The sequence below is a fragment of the Nicrophorus vespilloides genome, unplaced genomic scaffold (genome assembly GCF_001412225.1).
Source record: "Nicrophorus vespilloides isolate i.1.1-1 unplaced genomic scaffold, Nicve_v1.0, whole genome shotgun sequence".
NCBI classification, from domain to species: Eukaryota; Metazoa; Arthropoda; class Insecta; order Coleoptera; family Silphidae; genus Nicrophorus; species Nicrophorus vespilloides.
This window is the reverse complement of record NW_017098685.1, coordinates 74,866-98,488: the sequence shown is the minus strand read 5'-3', so window position 1 is coordinate 98,488 and position 23,623 is coordinate 74,866. Positions and strand designations below refer to the sequence as shown.

At 29.1% G+C, this 23,623-nt stretch overlaps 7 protein-coding genes across 10 annotated transcripts in view; 5 read left to right on the top strand and 2 right to left on the bottom strand.

Annotated features, from left to right (window-relative positions):
• Positions 1 to 201: 201 nt before the first annotated feature.
• On the bottom strand, positions 202 to 2,674 carry LOC108563002. 2 transcript variants are annotated; one of them, XM_017921533.1, is made up of 6 exons: positions 2,217 to 2,298; positions 2,031 to 2,151; positions 1,768 to 1,977; positions 1,454 to 1,714; positions 1,052 to 1,397; positions 202 to 995 (listed from the first exon to the last, which is right to left on the bottom strand). In XM_017921533.1, exons 1-6 carry the CDS (start codon positions 2,223 to 2,225, stop codon positions 329 to 331), a joined length of 1,614 nt encoding a protein of 537 aa, XP_017777022.1. In that variant the 5' UTR covers positions 2,226 to 2,298; the 3' UTR covers positions 202 to 328. The 2 variants fall into 2 exon arrangements, with proteins under 2 accessions (XP_017777022.1, XP_017777021.1); XM_017921532.1 differs by having other exon boundaries at positions 2,031 to 2,674.
• A 940-nt stretch (positions 2,675 to 3,614) lies between these two features.
• Positions 3,615 to 4,522, bottom strand: LOC108563000 (enkurin). Its single transcript, XM_017921530.1, has 2 exons — positions 3,872 to 4,522; positions 3,615 to 3,800 (listed from the first exon to the last, which is right to left on the bottom strand). Exons 1-2 carry the CDS (start codon positions 4,517 to 4,519, stop codon positions 3,615 to 3,617), a joined length of 834 nt encoding a protein of 277 aa, XP_017777019.1. The 5' UTR covers positions 4,520 to 4,522.
• Positions 4,523 to 4,994: 472 nt separating this feature from the next.
• LOC108563005 (neurogenic differentiation factor 1-like) lies at positions 4,995 to 5,605 on the top strand. 3 transcript variants are annotated; one of them, XM_017921537.1, is made up of 2 exons: positions 4,995 to 5,088; positions 5,152 to 5,605. In XM_017921537.1, the coding sequence occupies exons 1-2, from the start codon at positions 5,012 to 5,014 to the stop codon at positions 5,591 to 5,593; spliced, it is 519 nt and encodes a 172-aa protein (XP_017777026.1). In that variant the 5' UTR covers positions 4,995 to 5,011; the 3' UTR covers positions 5,594 to 5,605. The 3 variants fall into 3 exon arrangements, with proteins under 3 accessions (XP_017777026.1, XP_017777024.1, XP_017777027.1); XM_017921535.1 differs by having other exon boundaries at positions 5,149 to 5,605; XM_017921538.1 differs by having other exon boundaries at positions 5,138 to 5,605.
• A 2,509-nt stretch (positions 5,606 to 8,114) lies between these two features.
• LOC108563001 (cleavage and polyadenylation specificity factor subunit 5) lies at positions 8,115 to 12,015 on the top strand. The gene is made up of 6 exons (XM_017921531.1): positions 8,115 to 8,463; positions 8,549 to 8,813; positions 9,779 to 9,944; positions 11,091 to 11,205; positions 11,263 to 11,333; positions 11,709 to 12,015. Exons 1-5 carry the CDS (start codon positions 8,294 to 8,296, stop codon positions 11,282 to 11,284), a joined length of 738 nt encoding a protein of 245 aa, XP_017777020.1. The 5' UTR covers positions 8,115 to 8,293; the 3' UTR covers positions 11,285 to 11,333; positions 11,709 to 12,015.
• A 1,051-nt stretch (positions 12,016 to 13,066) lies between these two features.
• LOC108563004 (probable small nuclear ribonucleoprotein Sm D1) lies at positions 13,067 to 14,042 on the top strand. The gene is made up of 2 exons (XM_017921534.1): positions 13,067 to 13,173; positions 13,317 to 14,042. The coding sequence occupies exons 1-2, from the start codon at positions 13,160 to 13,162 to the stop codon at positions 13,669 to 13,671; spliced, it is 369 nt and encodes a 122-aa protein (XP_017777023.1). The 5' UTR covers positions 13,067 to 13,159; the 3' UTR covers positions 13,672 to 14,042.
• Positions 14,043 to 16,497: 2,455 nt separating this feature from the next.
• Positions 16,498 to 23,623, top strand: part of LOC108563007 (neurocalcin homolog) — a 75,444-nt gene continuing 68,318 nt past the window's right edge. The window contains exon 1 of the mRNA XM_017921540.1: positions 16,498 to 16,843. The gene's annotated coding sequence lies outside the window, so the exon portion shown is untranslated. The remainder of the gene's footprint in view (positions 16,844 to 23,623) is intronic.
• LOC108563008 (neuronal calcium sensor 2) overlaps positions 17,136 to 23,623 on the top strand; it is a 66,986-nt gene continuing 60,498 nt past the window's right edge. The window contains exon 1 of the mRNA XM_017921544.1: positions 17,136 to 17,315. The gene's annotated coding sequence lies outside the window, so the exon portion shown is untranslated. The remainder of the gene's footprint in view (positions 17,316 to 23,623) is intronic.

The window sequence follows — 23,623 nt, the reverse complement described above, 5'->3', positions numbered from 1 at the left end:
ACCTGCAACAAAAATCATTTAATTTACCAAGGAACCTCGTTTAATGAGCAACTCGCATAACGAGTAATTCGCAAACGAGCAAAACAAATTGTAACGAAAATGATGATGAATATAGATATAGAAAAGATATTTTATTTACCATACAAAAGGGTAATCATGTTAATCAAAGAAAATTATTACTTAATATTATGAAATTGGCATAGTTGTATTTTCAAAAAATAATTAAACAGTAAACAGAATTGACTGTCGAATTGAATTGAAACCATCTAGTTTCAAATTGTATGTATTACAATCATATCACAGCAGAATTATATAATATTAAACATATTCATTTACGTTCAAATGGGCTTAAAACTGATTTTTGCTTATTGTCCGACATGATCACATCGAGTTGGTGGTCACACAGCGGACATAAGCTTACTTGGAACTCTATTATTGCCTCTTCTGCAACATAATGTTTGCAACACGGACACATATACTTGGGTATGGCAATCTGCATCATGGAAATCAAACACCTATTATCAAAATGAGTCTTCACGCAAAAACTCCCTAGAATATCTTCTCCACATATGAGACAAACTACCGAATTTTGCATAGAAATGTTCTCGCATCTAGATACTATATCCAGTACCTCATCAATAACATTGGGACCTAAATCCAGTTTAGGTATATTATCGCTAATTACAATTTCCTTAAGGTATGAATACAGTATATGCATGCTCTGCAGTTTAAATTCTGAAATCTTCTTATCGGAATCGATCTGACGAAGGATTAATTGAATAAAATAGATGGCTAACTTGATCTGTATCATGGTAAAAATATCATTTGAATCCTTCATGTTATCTGATGGGACATTATCCAATTGTTGGTAGATGTAGTCATCCGTTTTGGAAATGTACAGAAAAGTCTTCAATTGCAATAGACTCAAGTTATCGTAGTTCAATTCAAATGGAATTTTGTTGAAAATCAGATCCTTGCTAATCAAATTGTCCACTCTAAAATTATAAATCAAAATTAATTACAATAATATTATAAATTATCTCTAACTTACCTCACGGCCTCTAGGCAATCGTGATAATTCTTTAAACTGTTCGTTTTATTATTAAATAATAAATCCACGGCGTTTACGCCTTTATTGAGATAATAATAGAAATTAACTTTGTCCTTTTGTTCTTTGAAATTATTCAATTTGCAATAGTCTGTTATCAGAGTCATAATTGTATTATTTCTCGAAGAAAAAAAACCGACAGGTTTCTTATTGCTCCAATTGATATTTATGTATATGTGTCTCCAATGGACAATAATCTTATCATCTTCACATGCACCAATAATAATTTCTTTAAAAGTTCCAGTTTGTGAACAAATTAAAATAGAATTGTCCAATTGTTTTTGAATACCTACAAATACATTTTAAGTACTTACACATTTGAAAATTACACAAAAAAATACATACCATTAACTGATAAATTCCCAATATAATAGAAACAACTATCTTTCAAACTACCATCTTTCAGGTAATAAATGACCATAACTTCTTGTTTTATAACATAAATAAAAAGTGCATTTTCTTGAACCGATGAAAATATGTGGTCAACTTTAATATTATCTGCACTATTTAATGTAATACCATTTGATACTTTAACAGTTGTTTCAGATACTTGAAATACTGGGTATACCATAACATTTCCTGATATGCTTCCAATAACTAAGAAACCTAGAATGAAATATTAAGTACACATATATCACTTTCAATATTAAATAACCAACCACTATTGTCTATAGAATCTATCCAATGCATTGCAGAAATATCTCTTAAATGTGTGTCATGCTGATGCATAAAATTAACTTTTGCTAATTTATAGCTTTCAATTGATAGATGCATAAATTTCCAAAATATGATTGTTCCATTTCTTTGAGCAACAATTAAATTACAGAATTTCGTTGCATTCACATTAAATGAATGTGACCAAATAAATGCTGAAACAAATCAAGTATAAATAAATAATATAAAGTAGTTTAATTTTAAGTACCTGTGGGTGTGTGTAAATCCAATCTAAATTTCATATCCTCCAAAACATGTTTAGCATTATTTTCATTAATGTCTGTTGACCAATCTTTTTTAAAAATGTCTATATGTATAGATGTAACATTCTGCAAATGATAATAAACTTCATTTGTGTTACATTTGACTATTCTTGTGTACAAATCTAGAGAACCTGTCTCATTCAGTGTGGCTATAACAGACTGGTTGCCAATAGCATCAGCATAACTCCACTTGCTTGCAATAACATTTGAAGAAGGCTTTGTACAGTTATCTATGCACACTGATATATCACTTCGTAATACACTTTCAAACAAATCAAATTTATCTAAATTTGGAACTAAATGCTCTATTGTCAGTCCAATATTCTTGGATAAAACATATGTGGATAATGGGATTGTTGTTTGGCTGTATGAAAATATTGGCAGATTATTATGTTTGTATGCAAGTAACTTGAAAATGAAGACACCCCGATCAGTCAATATGCTAACATAATCATCATCTGATACTTCACAACATAAATTTGATATTAATTTCACTTTCACATCAACGGAATTCACTAATTTATAATCGTAACCCATAATTATTACAATTCTTCTACAACTTCACTTTTACAAATAATTTTAAGGTTATGAAATATTCAACACATTACCATCAGAGGCAATTACCATCTTCAAATAATATTTAAAATCTGGCGGTAATAAACTATAATCTGTGATTTCAACTGACATAAAACATTCTCTAGCAAACCATAAAAAGTATATAAACAATATATGAGGAAAATAAATTCACAAAGATATTAATTACAATGTTGAAGTTTTACAACTTTTCAGTGAAAATTCTCTTCTGTACTGCTAGTTTACTCAATTCAAATTAAATTTACTCACAATTTTAACCCGGTGGCAATCGCAAGCCCGACAACAGGTATTTCAGTCAATCAAATTCCCGACTATATCAAAATTTCGACAACCGTAATCCCGACTGTATCAGAATCTCGACAACCATAATCCCGACTATATCGAAAATGTCTTCAATAACATTTTTAAATTATTCTGAAGCGTAGTCACTTTTAAATTGTTATTAATAATAAATAACAACCATTAATAATCTAATTGTATTTGAGATTATTTCATAATGTTAAGGGTTATTATGAATAATTCAACAAAATCAAATAAATTAATAATAATTTATTGTTAATAATAATAAAAATGTAGCACAAGGTGACTACGCTCAGAATTCTTTTAAAAATGTTATTGAAGATATTTTCGATATAGTCGGGATTTCGGTTGTCGGGCTTGAGATATAGACCCTTTTAACCCTTTTATTTTCGAATATCAGTTTTTAGTATCCAAGCTACGAAGTTGAATCAATTTACTATTCAACTATTTATATTAACAATATATATAAGGAAATGCTTATCTTAGGAGATTTGGGTTTTTTTTTTCATGATTATGTAGGAATTAGTTTTCATAAATTTGAATGTATTAGAAACAATCAATTTATTAATCATATTTTCGTTAAAAGGTTTAGATATAAATATAAAACATAGTATATAGTCTATACATAATTAATATTATAAATCGTTCTTATCATCGTAAACGTATATGTAAGGATGTCGCTCGATGAGGACGATGTCTTTCTCTAATTGCTTCAAGTCGGATTCGATTCGTGATTTGCGTTGTTTCTTTGGAATTGTATCCGTGAGAATCGGTAATCCTTGATAAATCCTTTGAAGCTCCTCCCAATTTTGTTTCAAACCCTGCACGGGAAATGAAGAAAAAGAAAACAAATTTTAAACTATGATTAATAAACAAATAACATATACATTACGGCCAATAAGTTTTCACGTTCTTCGCGTGTTATGTAAGCACACTTTGGCCGTTTGGTGTATCGATCTTTCTCCCTTTGAATGGCCTTTTCTTTGACTTTAATGAGTTGATCCAAATATGGAGGTATTTTTCCATATACTTTGGAAGTTAGGTGCTGGGGTTCCAGACCTGCAGACAAATCTCTGCTGTCTCCTGTTATAGTAATATTGACTCTCCTAGCAGGCAATTTAGGCGCCATGGTCGTGGCGTTCTTAATATTTTTCTGTAAATGGTTCTTCTTCTCGTGCTTCAACTTCTCAGCGGTTTCTTTCAAAGTTTCCTCCCTTAACGGAACGGGAGGTAATCTTCGCTGCATTTGAGGTTTCTTACCATGATCAGGATCTGCTATTTCCGGCGGTAGCATCGGCGGTTTTCCAGTATTTTTCTTCAGGAAGTCGTGAGGATTCCTTGGCGGCTGCTTAGGTAGACCCATCGTGCCGTGCGGCTTACCGTTCTTCAATAACCATCTCTTTCTTTCCCTGCTAAATTTATAATCGCACCTACCAGTTTTATCTTCGAGCTTTTTGGTCTTCTTCGGGAAACTCTGATCGAAGCTCTTTGTTATATCATAAATGCACTCATTGTGATGTGTTAAAACTATTATAGACATCGTCTTTTGTAATTTAGAATAAAGCAAGTGACGTTCTTCTTTTTGGCTGTCTCATGAAACTAAATAACATTTCGATAGAAACCATGGCAACTGGAAAGGAAAGCTGTAAAATCGATGGGATAATAAAAAGCGCGATCCCTCCAATCCGTCCGTCCTTCCAATTATCCGGACGCGTGCCACCATATCTGTTTGCGAACTGAATTTTCATTATTATTACGAATAACACTAGCCTAAACCAATTTCCCATGCACCATATGCTCAATAATGACATATGGTGAGATATGTAAATAATGCCCTTTTATCTCTCATTTACAACAATGTATTTGTATATGTTATAAGTGGAAAATCGGAAAACAAACAGCGCAACCCGATAACCAACTTTATATAAAGGGCTTCCTCGTACATGGAAATCATAGACGAAGTTCTTCATGCGAAATGGACAAGCATCCGATCAGAAGGGACCAATCAAAGACCAAAGTATTCAAAGTTAAAATGCGCAGATCGAAAGCGAACGCACGCGAAAGAAATCGAATGCATGGCTTAAATGCCGCCTTGGATAAACTCAGAAGGTAGCCAGCTAATTATTATTTTTAATTATTTAATTGAAATTAATTTAAGTGTAACCACAGCAGAATGCCCATACAACAAACGCACTCCGACATGCACTCGGTTCCACAAAAACTATCGAAAATCGAAACGCTGAGGTTGGCCCGAAATTACATAATTGCAATGTCCGAAACTTTACGCGAAGGGAAGCCGATGGATATCATCAGATTCACAAAGATCCTGAGTAAAGAATTAAGCCAGACCACTTCCAATCTTCTTTTAGGTGCCATTCATAATAAAATGAAATATGACTGTTATAATGGCAATGATCAAAATGTGACTTATTTAGTAAATTACAACAATTTGCAAGGAAATTATAACTGTCCAGAGTATGGCAATGGAAAAATGATGGACGAATGTGGTGATTGGAGAAATCCATCGAACTTCCTATATAACAATCATTTTCAACCATTCAACAATTACGAAGAAAATTATTGTTTTAACACCAATTATGATTTTTGCAGATGAATACATGTTTTTTTTTAAATTTCAATCTAGTCATTTAAAACTGATTTTTGTTAGTTATAATTTTATTTGTAAATAAATTAAGTTAATTTTATCTTTGCCAATAATCATTGTTAACCTTTAAAAAAATGAAGTAACAATGTCACAAACTGAATGATTTCGTATAATTTTGGAACAGAATAATATTTTTAGGTTCCTTTCTTTATTGTACTTCTATATTTTTGTTTGTCTTTATAACAGTCACATATTTAAAAAATAGAAATTAAAACATATTCATACAATAATAAAATAAAAAATGATCCTAATGATCTCCTCTATTCCAAAACCAAAATGGTCCCTCTCCTTAACCGATATCCAACAAAATCCAATATCGCCTCCCTCTCTAAATTCTGTGCCAAAATCCAAATATCCATCCCAAATTTAAATATCCCACATTAACCCTTTTCCAATACCCAATGTCCCTTGATTAAGGCCCTCCTAGTTCTAACAATGCTGCTTTTTTTTTCACTCTATTCTTATTATTAAATTTATGTTCCCCGGGCAGAAAGACCACGGTCGATAGGCCTTTGGCTTTTTTTCTTAATTGGTGTTAGAATTTATTTATTTTTTTTATAGTTATTATTATTTGGTCATTGTTGTTATTATTTATATTAATGAAATGGCTATTGACCTGAAACCCAATAAAAGTTCAACACTCTTTTACTTGGCTCATTCCTTCCTGTCATTGATATTATAAATATGTTTATCAAATCTTGTCCAACAGAAGAAGTTACGATTATAAGTATCATTATATATATGTTTATTAATAAATAATATCATATAATAAATAACAACAAAATTAAAAAGAGAATACTGGTAACCTCTAGTACTCAAAGGGTTAAATAAAAAAACAACTATCCTTTCAGTTAAATCACCCCTGACGAGTCTTGTATAGAGTCGCTGGGTCCTTGGATCGTATGTCTCTAGCATGGAGATACATCTTAACTTGACTATTTATTTAAGCAAATATAAAAACTGTATGTACATAAAAAGTAAATCCTTACAAAAACATTGACACGAATGAAACTGAAAAAGAAGATGTACTAGAACTTAAAAAAGTTGTCCACATGAAGTTATCTCATCCTTTGGAATGTGATACGTTCGACGATGACTGTGAACAAAAAACGCATGGAGGAATATGAGGATATGAAATTCAATAGGAAAAAACTGTTTCACTACAGAAGTAGATCAGGAAATAGAAGATATGTTTTAGATTTATCATGTACGGCAAGATTTAGGGAAGAAAATCTTTTTATGACTGAGAATGTGAAAAATAATTATCATTAAAGTGTGAATTATTTATCATTAAAGTGCATTCAAGATAATAATAAATAAACAAAAATTCTATACCGCTATACCCTATACCACTCAATGTATCACGAAACAAATTGCAGTCATCAAATTTCCATATTTGTCAGAGGACACATCAACTAAAATACAACATATATAAAAGAATGTTTCAAATATTATATCTGTACACAGATCTTCTCAACATTTGGAGCTTCAGAAGCCTCTTTTTAGGCTGCCTTCTTACTTTTTTTAACTTCATTTAATTCGTATTAATTTTAAATACAACAATCATTACAGAAATACAAAATTTCTTATAATCAATAAATATGTTATTTTTTATAATGAATACAATAAATAGTACGATTAAGTGCAATATTTTTTTAATTTTAAGAATAAAAAAATATCTTTTTTCTTACACGCCTTCCAATCACTGTTTTATTGTTATACTACTCTAACTCTAATAAAGTTAATTACTGCCAATTACTGCTGCTAATTACTGGAATTTTTTTTTTAAATATTTAAATAAAATCAGGTTGGTATTTCTGGATAGAAATACAAAATTATATGCAAGAGACCAAAGACACTGTGTGGTGGCATGCCTTCACAAATCTTGAAATCGAGTGACGCCTCCAATGAATTGCCGAGGAACCTTATACTAACATAATCGGTACAATTAACAAAACAAAATCATATTGAGATTATGTTAGTTTAAGGTTCATCAGCAATTCGTTTGGAGGCGCAACTCGATTTCAAGATTTGTGAAGGCACGCCACCACACTGAACCTTATATATCTATAGAAAGAGGAAAACCCATGGGATTCGAATCAAGCTAAATGTTTTCTCTTACAAATATATTTATAAACAAATAAAAATATTTATTGCAATAAATTACAAAAAAAAAACTTAATACAATAACTAAAAAAAATCAACTGCTATTCAAGGGCTATTGACCATAGATCTATAAACAAATATTTTCACAAAATAAAAAATAAAGCACAAACTGTTGCAAAATGCTTTTAATGTAAATGTATGTTTTTTTATTGCATAAGAGCAGCTTAAAGCTGCTACCCTCTTGAAAGAGGACTGCTAGTTGAAACTCGTTTTTGAAATAATAATAATTTAATTCTCTAGAGGTGGCAATGAATAGCGCCATCTGTAAAAGCGCATTTTATATTGTGTTCATAACCATAAAAAATAAGCTTTAGTTGGGGAAACAGTTACATTGCGAATTGTTTGTGGTATGATGTAAAGTGTTTTTCAAAGACAGGAAGTTTGTTAAATTAAGTCTAAAGTTTATCGACAAGTGTGCAAGACACATTTGTTGTTGAAATAAGATTAAATCGTTCTTCGCAAAAGAGTTATTTTAGTGATTTCATGATGTCTATGAGTTCTTCGCAAGTAAAGGAAAACAACATGGCCGGCACAGGTTCTGGTTGGCCGAGGAGGAACAGCCAAAACTCAAATCCCGGCTCAAGAGCAGTGACGGCTACATCAACATTCGAACAGAAATATTCCTCTGCAGCCCTAAATAGAATCATCAACCTGTAAGTCTAACAATTTTGACAATCATTCAATTCAAAATAAAAATTGCTTCTTCTAATTATGATGTTTAAATGTGCCTTGCTTTAGTTATCCTCTGACAAATTACACTTTTGGAACAAAGGAACCACTGTTCGAGAAAGATCCCAGTGTTCCAGCTAGGTTCCAGAGAATGAGAGATGAATTTGAACGCATTGGAATGAGGAGGAGCGTAGAGGGGGTTTTGTTGGTCCATGAACATGGTTTACCTCATGTGCTACTGCTTCAGTTGGGAACAACCTTTTTCAAATTACCAGGTGGTGAACTTAATCCAGGTGAAGATGAGGTTGAGGGTCTAAAAAGATTAATGACAGAGGTACGTTGAAATTTTGACATTAGTGCATGATATCTTGACTTAATATATTACAATATGAAAAATATATTTTTTGCGGGAAAAAAGATTTAAGAAAGGATTAAAAATGGAGTAACGTGATTGATGTACAATATACTATGAATTGTAAAAAATATTGTATTTATTATATGATGTAAGAACTTTTTTTTGCAATGTTAATTAATTCTGAAGTGTGGAGTTTGAAAGGAACATAAGCAAATTGGAAGTATTTGTTATGATAACATTGTTATATGACATTATAGAATGAAACTATGTATATATTCTATGTATAAGGAATTTTGTTCTGGTGAAACAAACCTGATGTCTAAAATGCAGAAAAGAAACGTTGGAACGAATATGCAATGTGTATCAATTTGTAAATACACTTTTCAGTAATTTAATTTTTGTTTTAAATGTATAACAGCATATATTTATTTTATTTTTTAACAATGTGAAGTTTTTCTTCGTAAACAAAATTTTCCTTTTCTTACTTTATGAAAGCTTCACATATTTGAGAATCTATTTCTTACTAGGTTAATAACCAAACATTGTTGTATTTTTATTTTTATCCTGTAATCATTAATCCATATGATTCAATCCAGAAAATTATTATTGCATAAATTTTCTTTGTATCAATTCGAAATTCAAAACATGTATTACAATAATGGTTAACTTTTAAAATGGTAACATGTTTTGGTATTTTTTTTTCTTTAATTTATATATGAATTAATTTATTGGTTGTACCAGTAACATGTTATTCTTTTGAAGTTAATGAAGCATTGTTGTCGCTCTCAGATTGTTTATTGTTTTTATTCTCCTTTTTTTTTAAATGTAACATTTCAATTACAATAAAAGATTTGTTTTTTCTGTTGAGTATATATTTACAATCTATGTACCAAGAGGACATCGTCTTCCATGCAGTTGTCAAAATGAGTAAGCTGTTGTTACAGACGTTGGGCAGACAGGACGGAGTTAAGCAGGAGTGGTTAATCGAGGACATCATCGGCAATTGGTGGAGACCCAACTTTGAGCCACCGCAATATCCATACATACCAACACATATAACTAAACCTAAGGAACACAAGAGATTGTTCTTAGTGCAACTACAGGAAAAAGGTTACATAACAATTATAATTTCCATAAGTATCACACAAAGAAGAATGTAATTTATTTATGTATTTACTATAAACCTTTAATTTTAAGATAATCATATGAACTTAGCAGGTATTGAATAGTTGCTAACCTCATAAGATTATTAATCTTTGTCAAACTGGCATTAACGATAGACAATTTTATTTCGTTTATAGAGTTAATTAAGTTTTTCTTTTCATATTATTTAATAATTGTCTGTCATTGTTCTACTTGCTGGTTTGTGAAAAGGAAAATAGAGACAAGCTACAACATTCATTGAACAAATTCTTCTGTCTCTATAGTCCTTGCCTATCCATAAAATGTTAGAAATATAAAGACAAAAAAAAGTATATATTATTGTATTCCATAAAACATCTTGGGATAACACTGTAAACTTGATTAGAGTATACAGGATTAATATATTTCTTAAAATACGATGGACGTACGATTGAATGAATGACTAACTGTAGCCTATGGGTTTTATAAATATTCATTGTAGGTATATTTATGAACTCATTTTAGCGATTGACTGTATTTGATGTGAAACATTTAATGTTAGTTCCTAATTTCTAGTGATGGACTTTGCAATTTATCAACCAAATTATTATATCATATGAATTAAGTTAGAAAGCACTTAACACATCCCATTTCAAATTGTATTAGACCGGGTTATGACGAAAAAGATTTTCATTTCTGTAATTTGTATTCACTTCAAAATTTGTTTGTCGTTTTAATTTATTCGTTTTCACTAGATTTTAATTTACGTTCATAGCGAAATATCTACGTTATTGAAAACTAGTTTCTCATCACCCCTAGGTTTCTTCAGGATTGCCAAGTCTACCTCTACACTATTTTTTATTTTTTTTCAATGATCTTTATTTTTATTTATTTTTTTTTAATAATTTAATTTATCCCTCCTAATGCTTGTTATTTTTTAATTGAGTTTTTAATTAATTAATTGTACAACATTGTATTGTGATTTGTACAAAACGAGAGAAAAAAAAAGAGACGGAAACATATTTTGTATAATATTAATAATGTATTTGTGTTTTCAATGATTATTACACGTACGACTCTATTTTCTTGCAACGTATTTTTAGGCGAATTCTAATTTATATTTATTGTTTGCAGCTCCTTTCGCAGTACCAAAAAATTACAAGCTAGTTGCGGCACCTCTGTTTGAGTTGTATGATAATTCACAAGGATACGGACCGATAATTTCGTCACTTCCACAAGCGCTGTGCAGGTAAATTCTAATCATCTATCTTAATGCAACACCTTTTTTTAACTATTCTTCTTTCAGATTTCAGTTTATCTACATGTAGTGGAGAGTACAAAGAATGAGTGTTGTGTAACATGATGGTGTCATTTATGGTAAGCTTATAAGCAGAAAAACAACAATATTCAATTCCAACTATTTTACTTGAGTTGTCAGGAAAATGTCATAAACACACTATTAGTAATGAATGTCATTATTAATTCATTCATTCATGAAAAATAATTTAGAGTTTTATACAAATATTCAACTTGTACTGTTTACTATTTCTGAACCTAAAACAAAATTATAAATATATCAACTGAGGTTATTCAATAAATTAATAAAATAAAAATTATTTAAAAAATCTTGAAGTAAAGGATTTTCCGGATATTTCATATTTTATTATGTAACGTCAAGTATTAACAGTTTTATTTTATAAGAATATATATTTTATAATTATGAATAATTTAATAATAATATTTTATTTTCAGATTTTCTAAAACAATGATTACTAAGATCTCCCGAAGAATTCGTCATTTCTATATTAGAAATACATTTATCATGTACAAAACAGACAAATCATAACTTTAACATAATGCATAACACGTATAAGATTAAATAGTTATTTATTTGCATATGTTTTCCTTTCTTTGATGTACATATTTTATAATAAGAATCATCGATTTTAATTTACATAATTTTAGTTCCGTTTTTGTAAGTTAAGGACATTTCATGGGAACAAGGACGACAGAACTGTTCCTGATTTTTTAATATTTTTTTTCTCATTATTTTGTTTTGTTTTTCATAACGTCAATAGGCAATATTACATAACTTAGTATGTGTTTGTCATTGTAAAAAATATACTTATTTTATATGAATTCTATTCGTTTTATTGTATTTAGAATATATATGTCACAACCCCATTATTTTCAATTAGTTTCTTTTATATCAAATTACAATTTATTAAAAGTTCTCTAATTTACTAAAATTAGCCGAAAATCTAACAAAAATAATATCTTGTAGAATGAACGTGTTTTTTATATACACTATTTTTAATTAAACCTATAATTAACACTTTGCTATTGTATCTTTTAAGACACATTATTTCTCAAAACTAATAGATGATTTATCGAAAATTAGTCCGACGGAACCGATTACCCGCACTATGCGAGGTAAATATTTTTAATAATATTTTATATTCTAGAGTAAAATGCACAGTAAAAGTAATAAAAAGCAAACTACATATTTTTATTTATTGACTTTTTCTAGCTTGATTTTACGTTGTTCATTCACTTGGCGCTTCGTGACTATTCAAATACAGCAAATACAATCAACGTTTTAACATTTATAAACTAGGTTTTTTCCGAGTTCAAATCATACACTTTTATACTATTTTTTTATAATATTAAATATTTATTATCAATTACAGAAACAGCTTTATATCTAAGTTCTTAAATCTTGACAATTATGCATAGCCTGCTAAGATTCAAGTTTTTTATACTATTTTATATTAGAAAATTGTACAAAATTTATTAAACTTTCTAGATATAATAGATGCAAATAAGGTTTATTGTTTTTTTTAAGAAAGATATAATTCTAAATAAATATATTATTGATATAAATCTCTCCGGCCCTATTTCTACCCCTTTCGGGTTTAACAGCCACCACAAATTTTTGTTGATTTTTTGGAATTGAACCAACGACCTTTCGTATCAGATTTTCGTGATACTGACGACCATGGTTTATTGTTAAAATAAAATTTATTATTTGGATGAAAGAAATATATTTTTTTTTAATTAAAAATTAGTTCTGAAGGCATCACCCTAACGCTAATTTTAGTTCGCAAAACTACCGGTAGGGGTACAAACAAAACGCTAAACGCGTTCTTATACGGGTTTTAACCGGCAATTTCTATATTAAAATTACTTAATATCAGGACAAAATGAAGCTAGTTAGGTAAGTACTTGTGCATTTCAATATTATTCATAAAAAGACGAAGATAATTAACGCAAAACGTCCATTTACAAAAATCATTGATAAACATAACCTCAAAAAGTTATTTACAACGTTCTTTTAACGATACTATATTTGTGTTTTAGATTTTTAATGAAACTCAGTCATGAGACTGTGACTATGGAGCTGAAGAATGGAACACAAGTTCATGGAACAATAACAGGTGTTGATGTAGCCATGAACACTCATTTGAAAGCTGTGAAAATGACTGTGAAGAATCGTAACCCAATAAACTTGGATACTTTAACAGTAAGAGGAAATAATATTAGGTATTATATCTTACCTGACAGTTTACCATTGGAAACTCTGCTGATTGATGACACGCCTAAGGCCAAGGCAAAGAAGAAGGAATCTGCTCGTGGTGCAGCCAGGGGCCGTGGTAGAGGTAGAGGAGGTCGTGGTGGCCCACGCGGTAGAGGAAGAGGTCGGGCACGTCGTTGACGAATAGCCCAAGACGGAACTTAATTTAAGTAATTTAGTTATAAGCAAAGAATAAAATAATAAGTTTTTGGGTACAATAAGCATCTACTTTATTTCTTATACAATGTCAAAGGTATCACCAAAAAACAGGTGGTATAACATCCAGCAAACAAAACATATTAGGAAGAAACCACAGGCTATCAAGTATAATGGTTTTTCACTTTTATTTAGGTTTTTCAAAATTCTTTTATTTGTAGCTAGAAGTTTCTCCACTTCGATCAGCTCCTGCTGTAGCTGATCTTTGTGCTGGGTTTTCAATGTGCCAGAACGCAGTTTAGCTTTCAATGCATATACTCTATTGTAACAAATAGTGATTGATTCTTCAGCTTTAGTTATGTTCTGTAACAAAAAGAAATGTTTAATTTATTCTGCAGTATTTGGAATAATTGCTGTGTACAAAAATAATTATAATTACACAATATATTAATCAATTGAATACAATAATTTAAGTTACAATAAAAATAATTTCATACATCAAATTGTACTGAGTCACAACACAACTGACTTAACCTAAAAATATTTGTTGTTACCTCGTCTTTCATGGCGTTCCCTCAATATTATGCGAATATATGAATTGAAAGTTAAAATTTACTATTAATTTATTGGCACTATCAAATTAAATTGTAATGTTTATGTAGTTTTCAGTCATGAATACAATAAACACCAAGCGTTGAAGTACGTCGTTACCTTAATACGTGGTACTTTCACCTGGCCTAATTGTATTCCTAGAACTAGATGTTTATAGATAATAGTTATTTTCATTCATAATTCGTCGACAATTCAATAATGTTTACATATTATATTGAATAATCTTTCAACTTCAATAAGCTTTAGAATAAATACAAAAAAAGGATTTCATATTTTATTAATTAGCTATATATTATAAAATAATATATTTATTATAGTGGGTACATACTTATATAGTGTGTAATATAAACTGTGCATTTTAAGACAATTTTCAATAATTAAGTACACTTAATTAAAAATTGTTAAGAGAATTTTTTTATTCAATATTAATTATAAGTTTTAATTTTATATAGAATTTTTAAATCACCTCAGAACACTTGTCATGTACTTATTTGTTACAATCTAAGTATAAATGTAAATACATGGTGTACATTCTTAAATAACAAGAATCAACTAGTTTGTAAAAGATTGTTTAGCATTTTTCAATGTGTTACAATTTCTTCTATTACTATAGTCATGTAATCATGTTAATGATAGAATTTAGTATAGTTTAGATTGCACTTGTAATATGCGCAAATACTTAGAATATTATCAATAATTTAAGAAAATTCTATATTTTTTACAATAATATATAATAACAATTGTAGATCGGTTTTTCTGTTCAATACTAAAGTTGTTGTTAAACAATATGAACTTTCATTTTATATATGAATTATTTTTGTTTCAATTTCATAACTATTTTTTAACAATTTTCTTAATTATGTTCTATATTTGCAATTATTATGATTATTGTTCATTTGTTTTAAATGGAATTTATTTACTTGTAAATAAAATATTTAGTGTAACTAAAAACGAGTATATATGTATTTTAATATATTTTTTTATGGTTTCATCTAGTAAGAAACCTTTGAACATGAATTAGAAAATATTTACACCTTTTCCTTAATTTTTTGTTTTTATAAAATAGCAATAGTAATAAACAAAAAAAAATGTATAATAACATACAAACGGTTATTGACTTTAAATATTATGTTAAAAAAACTGCTTTTAGAGAATATATATCTAGTGGAATCAACTAATTGAAATCCATCATAGCAATAAACGATTTAATCTCAACACGATTTTGATGAAGTCATAATCCTGAAATTAGATGTTTAATCTAAATCATGTGGCCTTCTCCATTAATATATGGCAGTAACAATAATTCTACCTACAAAAACATAGATGAAATTGTCTTAAAAAAGTAATAATATTTATTGTAACAATCATAATACAAGCTTAACAAAATAAAATATGAAAAATAAAACTAAAAATGTCTTAATTTAATAGAAATGTGATCAAGACTGATATAATGATATCAAGGTGTGCTTATATTGCTAATAAGAAGTGAACAATATCGTAGTTAAAAGTTGCAAATAAATCTGACGATTACATTAGAATCTTAAAATAGAATCTGCATCGTTATTGATTTTAACGATGAAATGCAAAACTGAAAGAAAATAAGTAATCTTTGGAATTCTTAATGTAGGTCATCCATTTTTGCCATCCAGTGCCAATTTGGTTGAACTTGAAAGAAAGATCAATAGTTGTAATCCACTCACACTGGATGAAGCTATAGAAGTAGGATTTACTGAAAATATAAACGTGTACAATTTGTGTTTTTTTTTGGTAAAATTCATTACCTATTAATCACTGTACGTAAATATTTGTAGATATTATTAAAATAGCATTTTATTGCATCCAAATTTCCATTAAAAAAATATTGTCATTGGTTTTCCGTTGGTGCACAAAGCATAAACTATATCCGAGCCAATAAACAAAACCAGACCCAATAAGACAATAAAGTTACAAATTAATAATCAAATACAACAAAAGCGACGTGAGTCAAACATGAACGCAAATATTTTTGAAACGAAGTTTCAAATGCAGGTCGAAATGATAATGTAATTAATTTAGAGAACCGCAGGCTGAGATCAGACTGCCAAAACGGTGAATCTAGCTGCCAGAATATGCTATTGTGATAGATGCCTTGGACTGCAAGTGTTTACGAAAATAGAATGGATTTAAATATAAATTGTTTTTCAGCGTGCAACAACAACGAAACAACAAAGGAGGGCAAATGTTGGTAGAAGGTAGATGGAAAAGGAAAAATGGATCGAGGAGGTGCGATGATGGACACGAAACTGAGCCGCGTTCCTAATGTTAATTCGAAAGTTAATTAGTCGTCGGACGTTAATAATTAATATAACATGCACGTTATCAGGTCAGCGTTTGAAAATCCCGGCGTATTGTTCCGGCGTAAATGTCGCGACGCATGCGCGCCGCACAGCCGTCGTAAACATGGCGTTTGTCGGGTATCATTAGTTTCTGTGTATTTAAAATATTTTAAATGATAACTCGGATAGTAAATTCGTAATTCGTTCTATTTGTATTGGCTGCAGATTATGTGAGTCTATTTCATATTTTTATCGAGTGGCCGGTGGAACCATTGTCACCGCAACACACAGAATATTCGTTTTTAAGGTTGTCAAAATATTGCTAATATATTTATTATTATTTTTGCTCATTATTTTGTTGATTTTTTTTCTTTTCCACTGCCTGTGGCATTAATGTCCAATTCATTCATGCATTCCATTTACTATGACACTGCCTCGACTAGCCTCTATTTACCAAATCTGTTCTCAACATGTACGATGTGTGTTCTCAACATTATGTGCTCCCAAGTGCAATAACAACATTTCACTTGTATGCTGTAGGTTGTAATCTGTCAAAATCATGTATCATTTAGTAATAAGTTATTTAGCTGATAAGGGACTGTTTATACTGGTCGATCCGATGTAAATAATTTGAGGGATTCTGTGAACGGAAGCAGATACTGTGCACCATGGGACCCCCATTGGATGGACAGGATATGCAAGGTGAGCCTGCTTTTCATTACTTTATTAACTTAGTTTTATTGTAACTAAAATCCATATAAATCCTGTGATAGGTGTATCTAGGGTTGCAATAAGAATCCAGCAGTGATCTGTTTTTTTTTTGGTGGGCCTGCTTAGTTGCAGAGCGCTCGGCCAGAGAGCGCCTCAAGCTCGGTTTCCTCAATATATTCGAAAACAAATAATTACATTAATCCCAATTACCATACGTTTTAATTATATACGTCAGGTACATAAGCTACACGTGCTAAAATTAATTTCTTTATAATCAGCTACATGACATGCGGGGTTCTTGTTTTTCGAACCCTAACATTTCCCTTCCCTCGTGTTCAGGTAACCCCTATTTACAGTTTACTTCGTTATCATTTTTATTTAAAGCGCACAATTATTTTATCAGCCATAAAGATCCTTTGAGAACAGGGGTGGCCTAAGGTCATAAAGTGTACACGCAAGTGTGCTGGGTATATTCAAGATGCGAATAATCGATTAGGGGGTGTGCGTGTTTTAATCCCCCCATTATATTCGCCATGTACGTCGCTGACGCAAGCGTAAAGGAGGCCATGTGAAGCGAAATTGAATGGGAATTAGTATGAAAATTTAATACTCTTTTCAATAAGGCCCCTCTGTCGGCTCATATTTTTCGACCCTTTCTTTTTTGGTTTGTTTTCGTTCAGTCCCCCATTTTCCAAATCAATGTTTCCATCCCGCTGGCTGAGCAATTATTTGCGCGTTTTTTGGAGTATAAACCAAAAATATATATATTTTATTCGTACCAATATCATACGTTCATCAAATTATTTTTTTCGGATTGTTTATTTCAGTTTGTCAAAAATTAAAATTGTATAAAACAATTTTGCAACATTTTTTTTGTAACACATGAATTTCCGTAGAATTCAAAGTTATTTATTCCGTTAGGCTCAAGTTTGCAAATATGTTAGACGCCACAGAATATTGATTATAGCTTGAAACTTAAGTGAATACAAATTAAAACCATACCATAAGAATGCTATGTTGGTATTGCAACAAGAAACAAAACTTAACATTTTCTTTACAATAATTATAATTAAACAAAATAATTTTTAGATTAAGCTTTATAAATATATTTTAAATATAAATTGAACGAAACAATAATTCATTGTAGCAGTTATACGCAAAGAAATAAAAAATGAATGAAATAAATTTAAAAAAAAAACCATAAGGAAATTGTATAAATTATAATTGTTGCAATTTTTGGTTGGAATTAATATGAAATACTGAAATTTTAGGTTCTCTGTAGAAATTGGAGTTGTTGAGAAAAAAGGACAATTCATTGATAAATATTGGTATCTAAAGTTCAAACAAACAGTATGTTTTTAATTTATTTATGATTATTAGGATACGGGTGGAAAGATCTATGGTCAACAGCAGTTGATCTTTTTTTTTTTAATTACGATTACTATTATGCTGTTATAAATATTATTTTAAGATTTAAAATAAATTCTACAATTCTAATAAAATTACAGTTAATTATAATTAAATAATTATTAATATTATTTTGGCTACTCATATTTCCTACAGTTTTTCCTATATTATAAGCACTTATATACACTAGGTCTTCTTTTTATACGTACTCTTTTTATGCGGTTTTGAAGTTATGCGATTTATATTTCAAGAAGCATTTTTTTAAAAAACTATTTTAGTCCATTTTGACACGTTTTGACACAAATTGGCAAACCATTTAATCGAAAAAGATGATAATTCTAAACGAGTATACAAAAAAATAGCAAAGCCATCACAAAGTTTATATTGTCAAAGGAAAAAAATCCTTTAAATGTGAAGAAAGATTAACTTGTCTATGATTGTTAACGTTTTTATAAAATTATGAACAAACATTTAAGAAAGAATATAGTAAGACTAATTATTTTTCTGAAATTTAATAAACCCTATGTTATGCGATTTTCGGTATATTGTAACTCATTGATTTAATATAATACTATTTATTATTATATTGCGATATATTTTAAATTACTTATTATAGAAACACTAGATTATGTTTATAAATATAAAACATAAATCGAATAAAATGTTGCCAACCAAGTTAATCAGAGAGTATTGAAATGTTTTTCAGATGGTTATAACTAAAATGTAGTTACATTTTTATATTGGGTATTATACGCTATGCTTCACTACATTATCGATTCTCTCTTTTTTAGAGCATCTGTCAGAAATATCTTTGCCAAATAAGGTGGATCATTGAATACATAATTTATATTGAGAAGCTACGAATAGATTCATATTGTTGACCATAAAGTTAACAAATGTGTATAATAAATTTGTTGTCATTGATTTAATGTTCTGTGGTTTGTATATTTACTATAATTTATATTAAAATTATATAATTAACTTGAATAAATATAAATTTTATAAAATTTTAGTATTTGCACAAATATTGTAACAATTAAATTAATTAAAATATTTATGATCATATTTATATGTTGCCATCGGATGCAATTATAGTTTGAAATGAGTGGTTTTCCAAGTCGAATCCCTCCAACATTTCTTCTCCAACAAAAACAATTATTTCAAATTATAAATAGATGAATCTCATCCTCTACTGCTGAAAGTTATCTAATTAAAAGTTTCGAGACCGCTCCGTTAGTCTTACGAGTATTTCCTCTTTTTTTACAAACCATCCGTAATTAATTTCAATTTTGTGTTGTTCTTGCATCGTTTTTCAACTTAATCCAATAATAACAATACAATCGATTTAATAGCTTATTTATCTGTGGTTCAAGCAGTTGTAAGTATTTACTGTGTTTTGCATATTGAAGATATGCACATTTGTTATTTAATCTGGTAAATGTCATTATGTAAATAAACAAGTTTTAGCTACTTCGAAAGTGCGATAAGTAAATGGGTGGAATAAATCACGATCGCTCGAAGTTTCACTTACAAGAAAAAAAAGTAAAATAAGAAGGAACTAAATAGCTTCTGATAAGGTAACGTATCGCTCGACGGTGTCAATAGTAGCGAGGATGAAACGACTTGCAAGAAATATTTTAGGAGGTGGAGTAGGAGAAAAAAACTGTCAATTTGTAATCTAGACTCTAGATTCTAGAGTAACTATTATTAATTTAAAAAAACCTCAAATTCCGGTCGTGGTGCAAAGCTTTTGCGGGATTAAGGTCATTTGTGATATTAATAAAGATACATTCAATGTATAAGTAAATGCCAAAGCTATATTTGTGAGTTTCGATGACCCTTAGCGATGTCCATAGTTCAAGCGATCGAAGATATAATCGTAATTACAAAAGTTATTGATACTAAGGATTTATTAGAGAGCATCAACTGAATTACTACTTAAAGTTTGTACAAATAATGGCATTTTAATTATTATAATTCTCTCCTAGATATAATATTTATATTTAATGTGTAATGTGACAATATATTGTTAAAATTTGTTTTTATAATAAAACTTCTTTACATACAATCATATATAACAAACAGTACATTATCTTCCATTTAATTATTTTGAACAAAAAATAATAATAATTACATATACAGAAAGACTATACAAAAGATGTAAAAAATGTTAAATAAAATATAATTTCAACTATATATATATATATTGGGTCTATATCGAAATCCCGACGTTTGAAATCCTGAATGTATCAAAATCCCGACAACCATATTCCCGACTATATCAAAATCGACTATATCGAAAATTTCTTATTGATAAGAATAAATTATTAATTTATTTAATTTTGTTGAATTATTCATAACAAACCTTAACAATATGAAATAATCTCAAATACAATTAGATTATTAATGGTTGTTATTAATTATTAATAACAATTTAAAAGTGAATACGCTCCAGAATAATTTAAAAATGTTATTGTAGACATTTTCGATATAGTCGGGATTTTGATACTGTCGGGATTTTAATATAGTCGGGATTTTGATATAGCCTGGATTATGGTTGTCGGAATTCGATACAGTCGGGATTTTGAACGTCGGGATTTCGATACAGTCGGGATTTCAAACATCGGGAATTTGATTGACGGGATTTCGGTTGTCGGGCTTTCGGTTGCCACTGATATATATTATATTTAAATATTTTTACTTTCATAATTGTGGCCATTAAAGTTGTATAATAAATTAATAGTTGTAAATTAAGCATTATATTTTTCAGTTATTATTGAATATGTTTGCATTAGAAAATTATTTTCCGAATATTCGAAGGTGAAATAATTTATGACAAGTTATCATATGTTTCAATGAACATATTACTATTAATATATAAATAATTCATAATAGCAAAAATGTAAATTTGTTTGTGAGGAAAACTATTTCTGTATGGTAGATTTTTTTCTTAAATTTGTATTTTCATATACTAACTGTGGGCAAATGCTCCTCTTCGTTGAGTCAATTTAAATATATTTTTATGATATTTTATTACTAAAATTTTGAAATAATTACTTTCTTCTTCGTAACTGAATTTTTTATGTGTTCTTACATGCAAGTGGAACCTCGCTTAACAAGTTTAATCAGTTCCAAAATTTTCGGATTTTTACTCTTATATTGAAAGACTCATATAGTGTATAGCTTAATATGTGTATACAAGTTGTAGCAGACATGTAATCCGGAACTTCTCTTCACATCGTCACTCGTTATGCGAAACTTTGCTCGTTAAGCTAGTCACTTTTCTTAGAATTCATTTTGCTCGTTAAGCGAAATGCTCGTTAAGCAATGTACATAAAAAAAAGAATTTGGCAAGGTAATTAAAACTGATTTTAGTTGATTTGCCTTAATATTACATTTCTATTTTGACTTGTTATTAATATTTGTTAATTTCTATTTATTTGTATATACAGATCAATAAAAGGTTTTCCATTATATAAGTTAGTTGAACTTCGTAGAAGCATTTTTGTAATATCCTATTACCATAAAAACCTAGTGCTCTAGCCACAAGCACCTGGCCACTTTTTCATTTGATAGAAAGTTTCGAAACTTTAGCAATACACATTTACCATTGTTTCAGCATACAGCTGTTGTTGTTTGGAAAAGGTATTATTTTCACATTTTCTCACAATTATTAAAAACATATTTTATAAAATATTTAAAAAAATTATAAAATTAATAGTTGCAGTAAGTTTATTAACATTATTTATATACAGTGGAACTTCGCCTAACGAGCATAATCCGTTCCAAAATTTCCGAATTTTTACTCGTATAGTGAAACAATTTTCCATATACATACTATATGTAATATACTATAATGCGTTCCATTTTGCGAGTCATTTTTCTTACAATTTATTTTGTTCGTTACGCGAAATGCTCGTTATGCGAGGTTCCACTGTATTACATTTGTAGACTAAGTATTTTTGATATAATAATATTTAAAATATTTTGTTCAAAGATATTTGAAATAGTAGCAATTATCAAGTATTAATACTTATATTGTCATATATTATTTACTAAGCTATTATTAATTAATATTTTAACAATTAATATTGTTTCAATAAAAATATTCTTATCTATAAGATTTACAAAAAAAGGATGAAAATTTCTTTATTGTTGATGCTGTAAGATTGGATGTTTCCATTTACTCAATTGTTTGTTAGTTAAGTAAATGTCGGCATTAGGGTTTTTCTTTTTTTGAAAGCCGGTTTTTTGAGGAAATTTATGTAATTCGAAAACTATTTCCAACTAAAAAACAGACATAAATAGATATAAAATATAAAAATTAATAAATTATTTTTATTATTTACTTAAAACATTAAAATTTTGACAGAAATCGTGTCTCTTATGCAAATTGAAAGCAAAAATGAAAACCGAAATTAGTTCTAAGGTTTTACTTTAGAAAGGTTTTTAGTTAATTTACAAAATCCTCAGAACGTTTAGACAAAGACCTCTAGATTATTCTTTTCACTAGCTTCAAAAAGTTAGATCATTAAGTTTTTTGGACAAATATTATCAAGATTGTATCCAAATTATTAAAAAAAAGAAATCATAGCTTTGCCTTGAAAAAATCAATTAATAAATGTCTTCAAGAATCTGAATAATACTTTTGGCCTGCCTCAACCTTCTAAAAAAGGAATGATTAGTATTAGAGGCTATAAAGACAAGATCGAATCATTTAGTTGATTATTTGCTCTAAAGACGAGTATATCCAGATTGGTAGTAAGTGAGTTTCTTAATAATATTGGCCAGACATCAATACAAAAAAAAGAAAAGTACATTGTATAAAGTTTCTTAATAATAATAATAATTTATTGGCCAAACATCGATACATAAGAAGAAGAGAAAAAAAA

What these genes read in the sequence shown, in the direction of transcription:
- LOC108563002 (XM_017921532.1), bottom strand. Translation starts at nt 2,622, where the DNA reads ATGGGTTACGATTATAAATTAGTGAATTCCGTTGATGTGAAAGTGAAA. An exon ending in AGATTCTATAGACAATAGTG is followed by an intron (nt 1,715 to 1,767) that starts GTTGGTTATTTA and finishes ATTTCATTCTAG; the next exon opens with GTTTCTTAGTTATTGGAAGC. An exon ending in GATTGCCTAGAGGCCGTGAG is followed by an intron (nt 996 to 1,051) that starts GTAAGTTAGAGA and finishes TTATAATTTTAG; the next exon opens with AGTGGACAATTTGATTAGCA.
- LOC108563000 (XM_017921530.1), bottom strand. Translation starts at nt 4,519, where the DNA reads ATGTCTATAATAGTTTTAACACATCACAATGAGTGCATTTATGATATA. An exon ending in AACGTGAAAACTTATTGGCC is followed by an intron (nt 3,801 to 3,871) that starts GTAATGTATATG and finishes TTTCCCGTGCAG; the next exon opens with GGTTTGAAACAAAATTGGGA.
- LOC108563005 (XM_017921535.1), top strand. Translation starts at nt 5,012, where the DNA reads ATGCGCAGATCGAAAGCGAACGCACGCGAAAGAAATCGAATGCATGGC. An exon ending in GCCTTGGATAAACTCAGAAG is followed by an intron (nt 5,089 to 5,148) that starts GTAGCCAGCTAA and finishes GTGTAACCACAG; the next exon opens with CAGAATGCCCATACAACAAA.
- LOC108563001 (XM_017921531.1), top strand. Translation starts at nt 8,294, where the DNA reads ATGATGTCTATGAGTTCTTCGCAAGTAAAGGAAAACAACATGGCCGGC. An exon ending in TAAAAAGATTAATGACAGAG is followed by an intron (nt 8,814 to 9,778) that starts GTACGTTGAAAT and finishes CTGTTGTTACAG; the next exon opens with ACGTTGGGCAGACAGGACGG. An exon ending in AGTGCAACTACAGGAAAAAG is followed by an intron (nt 9,945 to 11,090) that starts GTTACATAACAA and finishes TATTGTTTGCAG; the next exon opens with CTCCTTTCGCAGTACCAAAA.